At 34.7% G+C, this 11,044-nt stretch overlaps 1 protein-coding gene across 1 annotated transcript; it reads left to right on the top strand.

The window, feature by feature from the left end:
* The first annotated feature begins 4,016 nt into the window (after positions 1–4,016).
* Positions 4,017–10,612, top strand: LOC130738526 (ABC transporter G family member 11). The gene is made up of 10 exons (XM_057590520.1): positions 4,017–5,012; positions 6,017–6,306; positions 7,289–7,460; positions 7,564–7,686; positions 7,997–8,125; positions 8,320–8,514; positions 8,605–8,691; positions 8,771–9,043; positions 9,660–9,767; positions 9,855–10,612. The coding sequence occupies exons 1-10, from the start codon at positions 4,620–4,622 to the stop codon at positions 10,212–10,214; spliced, it is 2,130 nt and encodes a 709-aa protein (XP_057446503.1). The 5' UTR covers positions 4,017–4,619; the 3' UTR covers positions 10,215–10,612.
* Positions 10,613–11,044: the final 432 nt, after the last annotated feature.

Genomic DNA, 11,044 nt, shown 5'->3' with positions numbered 1-11,044 from the left:
TTCTTTGACCGATATTTTTGATGGTGGGAGTTACGGAAGGAATATGCTAGGCTGAGGTAGACTTTAATTAAATTAGATGACCTATTCAAAAATCTTAAGGCCTGAATTAATCTGACCTGTTATCTGCTATAGACTTTTTTTTCGGGTTTGGTTTTACCTGCTTGAAAGTCTTATCTAGCCTTGCAATCTATTTAAATGTCTATTTCATAATAATACTTTTATATTTAAAGGCCTATTGGGCTGTGAGACATTTAACCACTTGTCCATGTTCTAACATCTTGTTCCCGCTCAAAGATCATGGTCTAGTTCGTGCATTTATTTCCTAATATTCTTGAAAACATGATCTTTTTTGAGCATCAGCTAGCTCCAATACGAATAATTGTTGTAGCATTGGAGCTAGCAAATACTCAAAGAAAATTATTTAAGCAAAGTCTACTTCGACCTAACCTATTCTCACCCCAAACTCCAACCATAAACAATATTTTACTCATCGAAAATAATAGTGTTCCGTAAAAAATAATAGTGTTTATATTTTTACTCATGGATGATATATCTAATAGTTTAAATTATTTTATTTTATTTTTATATATTGAAAAAAATTAAATTAAAAAATGAAAAACTATGAAATTTAGATTTCTTTATATTGGATTGGATTGAATCAAACTTCAAATTCTTATTGAATTGAGTTAGATGATAAAATAAGAAATTAGAAGAGAGTGTCCCAATGACTTTATCTTCAAATTAAATTACTTTCGATCCAATCCACTAACACTTCTAATAAGGCGTAGATTAAGGTGAATTACCGCTAGAGTGATGCATGGTGCATGACTCATTCGTAGTCGTTGCAAATATTAGTCTGTTAATAAACAATCTAGATTAATGACCGGTTACTTAGCTTGATATATGAGTTATTTTATTACATATTTTGCCGGGTTGTCTAAATGACCTATGATAATATTTGGGTTAAATAACCCATGATCTAGGTGGACCAATCATATTCAAAATAATTAATTAAATTTTTTATATTTTATTAATCAATTTATTTAGGATTAAATATGTTTTTGGTCCCTAACTTATACACATAAATATAAAATGGTACCTGAAAAAAATATAAAGATTTTAGTCCTTGAAAATTTTATTTTTAATCTAAAATGGGTCCATGTGGATTTTTTTACTTCTAGTTCGGTCCCTCAAGAATTTATTCCATCAAATTAAGTCCTTCTCCCCTCATAATTATTTATTTCAAAATCTAAAAATTCATATCTTCATCTCTAAAACCCCTCCATCTTCTTCATCTTCAAAACCCTGAAATTCCATTCATCTTCCTCCTCCTTCTCCCATCAAAACCATCTTCTTCTTCTTCTTCTTCTAAGTTTATGTTGTTTCCTCTGTTAATTAATCTAGCTAGAGCTTAATTGATCAGTAGGTAAGAGATATTTTTTTGTATAAAGAGCAGTATTAACGACTAAAAATGACTTATTTGCTTGAATGTTTAACCTTCTCTATGAATTAATTTTGGCTTTTGATCCTGTAAATTAGTAATTGACTTGTGAGCAGAGTGGTTCTCTGCTTCGATTGATTTGGTATTGAAATCATTTCCTTCTCTATGAATTAATTATCAAATGTATAGACCTAGAGTTGTAGCTTTTTGAATCTATTTGTGCCTAGGATGGAAGTACTAGCTAAAAATTTCAAGGTAAGTAATGTGCAATGCAGAGTAGGGTGTGATGAATTCCTTTTCGAAAGGAGTAATGCTTCAAAGGCCACTTGGTAATATTTCGGTTGTGATGGTTCTGGGTGGGGGTTTGGGTGGTGATGATGATTTTTTGGTGGGAGAAGAAGGAGGAAGATGAATGGAGTTTCTGGGTTTTGAAGATGAAGAAGATGAGGGGTTTTAGAGATGAAGATATGAAATTTTAGGTTTTGAAATAAATAATTATGAGGGGAGAAAGACTTAATTTGATGGAATAAATTTTTGAGGGACCGAACTAGAAGAAAAAAATCCACATGGAACCATTTTAGATAAAAATAAAATTTCCAAGAACTAAAATCTTTATATTTTTTTCAAGTACCATTTTATATTTATGTGTATAAGTTAGGGACAAAAACATATTTAACCCTAAATAAATTGATTAATAAAATATAAAAAATTTAATTAATTATCTTAAATGTGATTGATCCACCTAAATCATGGGTTATTAACCCAAATATTACCATGGGTCATTTAGACAACCCCTATTTTACCCAGCTCATTTCATCATCATCACCCCGGCCGCCTCTCGCATCACCTCGGTTTGTTCGAGGCCAACACCACCCGTATCTACTCGTCGAATGTCCAAGCTCCGCTCCATCACCTCTGCATAGACACCTGGAGCCAATATATAACCATCACCACATCATTAACAACAAAAAGTGGTTGAATATTATGGGTTGTGCGAACTTGAGAAAATGAAGGCCCAACTAAAACTAAATCTAAATGGAGGCTGCAAGAGGGAGTTTGCCTTTTTTTTCTTCGTAAAGCAGCATCACACACAAGATGCAATGAGGTAGCCAGAAAGGACTTGAAGGAAATGAACGAAGTCCACCATGATCAGAGGAGCGGCGTAATGGTGCTTGGTTGTCGTCGTGCTTGGAACAGTGTGGCTTACATGTAGCACAACTAGGTTGGGTCAATGGTTATGAAGGGTTGAGTCGACGACTCATACGTTGTTGTTGGGTTTGGACGACAAGGGGAAAAAGGGTCATGTTTGAATGTGTATGGTGGAGTTGATTGCTGGTATGGTGGAGTGATAGATCAGAGCGACGAAGCTTCACAGGCGGAAGCTCGAAATAGCGATGCGTCATGACTTAAGCGGTGTTGGCTGTTTTGAAGGTTGAATAAAGATGGTTGGAGTTGGAGGTAATTCCATTGGTTTATGATGGTAGAAAAAGTGGTCACTGGAAAACCGGGTGAAGATGGGAGAGTGGAGCTTGAAGGTTAGATGGTCAATGAGGTATGAAATTTGAGGATAAAAAAAGAGATGAGACTTTTATTACAATTTTAGATTAGAAGGAGACTTAATATTTAAAACACAAATTTTAATCCTCAAATCACATTTTCCGCTATAGCAAGTAAATACTCTCATCACCGGTACATATAACACTTGAATGGTAGAAGTACTCCTAGAAAACTTTTTTTTTCTAAAAAAAATAATAATTAAAAATCCCTGTTTCTCATAGGCCTTACGGTACATATATATATATAGTTATTATTTCCAAGGTTTGAGTCAGTTTCAGTTTTTATTTTTTATTTTTATTATTTTTCTCTCAATGTTTCAAAATCATTCAAGTTTTGATCAATTTCCTCCTAAGAGAGTAAGAGTGCATGATTATCATCTTTAATAAGACCTAATCATATGCCCCATACCACCAACTATTTATAGCTAGTTGTTAAGTAGTATTACTTCTAGAAGTATATACAGATTAATGCAATGTTTCCCCTCATCCATTATTCATAGCTTAATCAATTCTCCTCTCCCAAGTCCCAACTCCTTGCAAACCTAGACTTTAAAAATAAAATAAAATGAATTGGTCCAATCCTCCTCTCCCAACTCATATTGTAGCAACCAATATAATTCAACATGATTCCAACTCGTTGATTCATCAAACTACTCACTATTAATTGGTCCACCAACAAGCTCACGTGGATAGAGCCTCTATACTCACAACAATCAAACCTCATCTCTCAACTGTTGCTAGTTTTGCTTACCCATAAAGAAAGGTTTGGTTCTGACTCCACAATCCACATAGCATCCCAAGAATTAATTAGCCTTCATGTTCACACACTCACACCACATTTGTGTGCTGTCACAAAGGAAGATAAGAAATGTGAATGGATGGGTAGATACACACATAATGGGGTCACCCGCACACTAGAATGCTTAAATGAGGGTCGGTTTAGCATTAAATGTTCACCCACCAACAACTATCCGCACCCATTAATATTGGCTACTACTACTACTACTTGATTACATGAAACCTCATCATCTTGTTCTCTAAATTTCCTTCGAGAATTGAGCTCCCCCAAACAATGACTAGTAAAACTAGTAGTAGTCATATAGGAATGTAATGCGTTGTTTCTGTGGTCATCCCTTGCATCAGTTTTCAGAATATATGGCCTCTTTTCTCCAATCAAACTAAGATTCTTCTATAGTTTATTAATCTCTCTCAGTAACACACACCCTTTTTGCATGGGACTTGTCTCTTAAACCCCCTCAACTAAGCCCCTCTTCAATCATCATCTTTCTTCAGTCAAAATTCCAATCAAACTTTTCTATCATACATTCCCAATTTCACTACTCACACTTTTCTTTCCTCCTCTACTGCTCCTTTTAGTAACTCCCCCTAACCTCCCTTTCCATAACTTCCTCATTCTCTTCCTTTTCCCCTTTTAAATACTCATTCTATATGTGTTCTTCTCATTAGGGTCAAGCTTAAAGTCTCACTTTTCATAATCAAGTTTCTGATCCTTTTTGCACTTTTGGTGACCCTTTTCTCTGTTTGATCTTTTTCTAACAAGAGATCGATCAGAACCCACAAAAAAAAAATCAACCTTTTTGGATCATATAGCCTAAAAAGTGATGACAAACTCTGAAGCTGCAGCTCAAGTAGCTATGGAGATAGAAGCAAGCAAGCCAACAGGGAATGGGACAGTTTTACCAGGGCTGAGTCCTCTGAGTGAGACCCTCTGGAGGGACAAGACACACACAGAGTTCATTGGAGATGTCTCAGCAAGGCTCACATGGAAGGATCTGACTGTGATGGTCACACTCAGCAATGGAGAGACACAGAATGTTCTGGAGGGTTTAACTGGTTATGCTGAACCTGGTAACTTCACTGCTCTCATGGGTCCTTCTGGTTCAGGGAAATCTACTCTGCTTGATGCTCTGTCTAGTCGTCTAGCAGCAAATGCGTTCCTCTCAGGGACTATTCTCCTCAATGGTCGTAAAGCCAAGCTCTCTTTTGGCACTGCAGTGAGTATTCCACTGTTTCTCCTTTGCTTATAGATGATTGCTTACTTACCAGTGTATCTAATAAGTAATAATTTTTTAGTCAGAGAACAGAGTTAGATACACTTACTTTTACAATATATATTTCCTTTAGATTTTGTTTGGTTTGGTTTTGAACTTTTGAGTGTATCTCTGGTTGGTTACTTACCTAACAACCAAAAGTTTTTTCTAGATTTTGTTTGGTTATTAACTTTTGAGAGTAAGCTTGATTGCTATTCAAAACCAGAAAGTATTTTATAAAAAAGTTAATTTTTTTAAGTAAGCTTGGTAGATTGCAAAACCGTGTCCGGACTTACAAACGTCACTTTTTTTTTATCTCTCTTTTCTTATCATGTATTAATATATCATTTATCTTTATTCTCTTCATGTCTCACTCTACATGTCTATACTATTTTAGTGTACAGCAAACATGATTGATCCAGCTGTATTGCATAAAATATTATATTTTTATTTAATAAACTTAATTTTTTATTAATTAAGGTCTTAAATATGTTTTTGTTTCTGCATTACTGGACTTTTTTTGTTTCAGTCCCTAATAAAATTTCTGTATGACTTTAGACCTTAAATATTCAAAATAGCTATGTTTGTGTTCTTAATAGCACCAATACTTAAGGAAAAATAAATTTTAGAGGACTACGTTTTTACTAAATTTTCAGTTTTTAAAATTAGATTTTCAGTCATCGATTTTTGATTTAGTACCTCTTGGGAACTCAAACCTGACTATTTTGTAAATATATGGACTGAAGTTAAATAAAAAATTTACTCGTGACTAAAATCAATAATTTCCAATAATTTGAAAACACATGTAAGCTTTAATTAATTTTTCTTATGATGTTTGCTAGTAATAATTAATTAAAAACTATATAGTTACATGAAGCTTAGGTTATTTTTGTCTATAAATGTTGTTTACATGCTATTTTCACAAAAGGGTTGGTTTACTTATTATGATTTATGTGCTTCAAACTTAGGCTTATGTGACACAAGATGACAACTTGATTGGCACTCTCACGGTCCGAGAAACCATTGCTTATTCTGCTCGTCTGCGTTTGCCTGATAAGATGCCATGGTCAGATAAACGAGCTCTGGTTGAGAGCACCATAGTGCAAATGGGTCTTCAGGATTGTGCTGACACAGTGATTGGGAACTGGCACTTGCGTGGGATCAGTGGAGGAGAAAAGAGAAGGGTTAGCATTGCCTTGGAAATCTTGATGAGGCCAAGGTTGCTTTTCCTTGATGAGCCAACAAGTGGACTTGACAGGTTGTTAGACATCACTATTTCTGCATTTATTACTTGTGTTTGCCACAAGATTGAAGTGATCTCCCACCAACATTTGAATTAAGTTGCCAGATATTCGTGCACTTTAGGATGAACATTTACTATATGAGAAAAGTATATGCATATTGTTCACCAATCAAATTTTAAAATGTAAAAAAATATAATTTTCAAAATATAATTTTGAAAATGTAAAAAACTATAATTTTAAAAATCAAATTGGTCGACAATGTAAAAAATATTCACATCAGTCATACATAAAAATTAAACACTTTAATTATGTGTCAAAAAGAGATGATCATGTAAATTTTATTTTCTCTTCATAGACAACTGCAAAAGTTTTCCAATTATTTAATGGGTTTTTGCTAAGGAGACAAATAAATTACTACGTAATTATGTACTCTTAGAATTGAATGTTTAGTTGTAACTTCATTTCATGAATTTAAATTTTTCTTAGACTTTAATGATATCTTAACAGTGTAATTGTTATATATTTAACAAAATAAAATTTTTATTAACTGAATTTTTTAAATATAATAAAAAATGTAATAAAGAAACATGTTCTACCGTGACCAGAGTCTTAATTTGAAGAAGCAGTTCAATCAGTAGCTAGGTTGTAAAATCCTTTTCTATGATTAGAGAAACGTGGACACATCAAATTAGGAAACCTACATGTTTTAACTATGTCACATTATTCAAGCAGGTATAGTTTATACAATTCTTTGTTCTTCATAGTGTTTTGTCTGTTTTCATTGTAGGAAGTTATCACTAATTTATGCTTGTCTTTTAGCTGTATTTATAAAAGGCAACTTCAATGATTATAAAAAAACCTATATAGAATAATTATCTCAGTTTAAAAAATATATCAATTTAGTGCATCTCTAATTAGTCTTTTTGTTGTTAATTTGCTAAACATTAATTTCTTGTTCTAAATTCTAATGTTCTGAAATTGTGTTTTTTGTGGCAGTGCTTCAGCTTTCTTTGTGACTCAGACATTGCGTGCTTTGGCAAGGGATGGACGAACTGTGATAGCCTCAATTCATCAGCCTAGCAGTGAAGTGTTTGAACTATTTGACCAATTGTACTTGCTTTCTGGAGGCAAAACTGTTTATTTTGGCCAAGCTTCAGAAGCATATGAGGTAATAAATAAGCTTATTTTCCATTTTCTATCCACCTATATGTATTATGATTGTGAAGAAATGGAGCTTCTTTTTATTACAAGTGATGTTAATATTTCTGCAGTTCTTTGCACAAGCTGGTTTTCCATGCCCTGCTCTGAGGAACCCTTCTGATCATTTCCTTAGGTGCATCAATTCTGACTTTGACAAAGTCAAAGCCACTCTTAAAGGCTCCATGAAACTCAGGGTATTCAACTTTTCTGCTTTATGAATCTCTCAACTTTTCTTTTGAATTTGCCGGTACTATTTAGTGTGTGTTTGGATACCAGTTGATTACAACGTGGACAGACTCATCTAAATTCATAAGAAGAGTTTTGTTCACTTTTTATCTTGAAGTGAGTGCTAATGTCTGTTGGCACTAATATCAGCAAGTATCCAAACATAGTCTTAGTCATTAATTACTTGCCATTTTCCTATCTAAAAATTGTACTATTTGTCTTTAGTTATGGTTAGAAAGCTCTTTCTGAATTGTTTACCTTGAAAAATTGTTCTTTCAGTTTGAGGGAAGTGAAGATCCCCTGGACAAGATTACCACTGCTGAAGCTATCAGAACTCTTATTGACTTCTACCGCACTTCCCAGCAATCTTATGCTGCAAGACAAAAAGTGGATGAGATTTCCCAATTTGTAAGTGCTTTTAAATGTTCACTTTTTGATGCAAAATAACCAAACTTGGCAATGATGCAATTGATTATATCAAAGGTTCTAAGTTCTTTTGTTTGATTACTTTTTGATAATAAATAACCAAATTTAGCAATGATGCAATTGAGTATCTTCTTATGGTTCATTTGTTGATGACACATTTTTCACATATTCTGCAGAAAGGAACAGTGCTTGAAGCTGGAGGAAGTGAAGCTAGTTTCTTGATGCAGTCTTACACCTTAACAAAGCGCTCATTCATCAACATGTCAAGGGACTTTGGATACTATTGGCTTAGGCTTGTAATCTACATTGTAGTCACTATCTGCATTGGAACCATCTATTTGAATGTTGGAACAGGCTACAACTCAATTCTGGTACTTCTATTTATCATTTGAGACCAATTCTGATCAGTTTTCCAAGAAAGTTGAGTTTCTTACTGGAGTTCATCTGTATTTTTATTCCAGGCTAGAGGTTCATGTGCATCATTTGTCTTTGGTTTTGTCACATTCATGTCAATTGGTGGATTCCCTTCATTTGTTGAAGACATGAAGGTAAAACAATTTTTGTGCCTAATGCAACCTTCAATCACCTTATACAATGCCATGACCTGATTATCTGTTTCAATCACAGGTTTTCCAAAGGGAGAGGCTGAATGGCCACTATGGTGTCACTGCATTTGTCGTCAGCAACACGGTATCTGCAACGCCATTCCTGGTATTGATCACCTTCCTCTCAGGAACGATTTGCTACTTCATGGTTCGCCTGCATCCTGGCTTCTCGCATTATGTGTTCTTTGTGCTGTGCCTCTATGCCAGTGTCACAGTGGTTGAAAGCTTGATGATGGCAATCGCTAGTATTGTCCCGAACTTCCTCATGGGTATCATAATTGGAGCAGGGATTCAAGTATGCATCTAACCATAATCTGAGCACATATGCATTAATTAAGTTCTTTTAAACCGCCTTCTACAATTCAACCTTTTTGCTCAATTTATGAACTTCTTGTTTTCTATGTTACAACTACAACTACGAAAACCTTATCCGACTAATTGAAGTCGGCTATATGGATCACTTTATCCATATTAAAGATACTATCTATTTTATTTTTACCTTGGTTGCTCAAGGTCTAGCACAACTTTCCTCCTTTACTCGGGCTTAAAACCAACTATGATACAACGTAGGCAAAGTTTCTTGTTTTCTTTGCACAACAGTAAATTTACTAAATGAAAGTACTAATTGCATGCATTGTATTGCATAAGCAATCAAAGTGGCTTCGTTTTCTACTTTGTTGAGAAGTTGGGTTAGACATAACTCTACTCCAAACGCTAACTTAGGGGTGAGGATTGTTTATCCTATGTAAGACTATTTTGGTCATATCGTTAATCAATGTGGAACCAATATGCTTGTTTGCATAAATCACTCCACAAGTGTTTCTTCATTCATATTCTACACAAATGTATTTATAAAACATGGAGCAAAGTAAAAACATTAACAATTTCTATGATCTGTTTTCAAATTTCAGGGCATATTCATGTTGGTCTCTGGCTACTTTAGGCTCCCACATGATATCCCGAAGCCGGTGTGGCGCTACCCAATGTCATACATCAGTTTCCACTTCTGGGCATTACAGGTAAGAGAAATGGAGCAACTCAATTGTTGAAATGCATATGCTGCTATTAAAGCCTAGTTTGATGATAGAAACACAAAAATATTTCAGGGGCAATACCAGAATGATCTGAGAGGCTTGGTATTTGACAATCAGAAACCGGATCTTCCAAAGATTCCAGGTGAATACATCCTCGAGAACGTGTTCCAGATTGATGTCAGCCGATCGAAGTGGGTCAATCTCAGCGTGATCTTGAGCATGATTGTGATTTACCGCATCATCTTTTTCATCATGATCAAGATCAATGAGGATGTCACCCCTTGGGTGAGAGGCTACATGGCTAGGAGAAGAATGCAGCAGAAGAGTGGAGCACAGAACACAACTATTGCCCCTGATGTTCTCACTCAGTCTCCTTCTCTAAGAGCCTACATTTCCACTCAAACAAAAAATGGCACTTCCACCTCTCATTAATAAACATTTCACTTAACTTGTGACATGTGAATTTCCTGTATCCAAGTTTCTCTCTTCATATATAGATATGAAATAGTTGGGTTGTTATTAAAAATTGGTGAATGTTCATGAAGAGGAAAAGTGGATACAAATTTCATATGACAAGGTAATGTGAAATTGTATTATGAGAGAATCATTCCCATGGCCTTCAAGAAAGAAAAAAGAAAATGAACTATCGATCTTTTATTATTAAATAGGATTAGCTATATATAACTTAGATTCTTATTATTATTTTTTTAAATCTTTGGTCTTGATATATAAAATCCTGGAGTGTCCATTATTGAGTCATCTTAGTCTTCTGTTTGTAATTTTTCTGACCCCATTGGCAACATATATTTCACTGTTCACCAAATTCTATCGGTTTTGATTGGGAGGTGCTGTTGAATTCAATTAGCTCCACAAGAAAATCTTCAATGTCCAAAAGTGTTCGAAACAGAGAAGGGTATGTCTTGCCATTAATCTCCCTTATATGAAAGTCTTGTGGAAGAAAAGTAGAGTTCATTCTAGAATCATGCAGCGTCAAAAGCATGACTACTAACGTTGCCCATTAGGGTGAACATTTTCTTAATTGTTCCACCGGTGATCCAGGGGCATATTTGACTTTGAGCCAAGGATATTTTAGTCATTCCTTCTCTTTGTCTTTTACCCTCTAATCTCCTTCCTTGCAAGGCAGCCAACCCTTGAGATGAAAAATCCATAATCCACCATCCTCAATCGTTAACATCTTCATCAAAGAATTCCCCCTATAATCCCAACAAACTAATTCTAAATCCAAATTCACCTGCAAGCTT

Source organism: Lotus japonicus, chromosome 2, assembly GCF_012489685.1.
Source record: "Lotus japonicus ecotype B-129 chromosome 2, LjGifu_v1.2".
Lineage (NCBI taxonomy): Eukaryota > Viridiplantae > Streptophyta > Magnoliopsida > Fabales > Fabaceae > Lotus > Lotus japonicus.
This window is presented reverse-complemented; position numbering and strand designations above follow the sequence as displayed.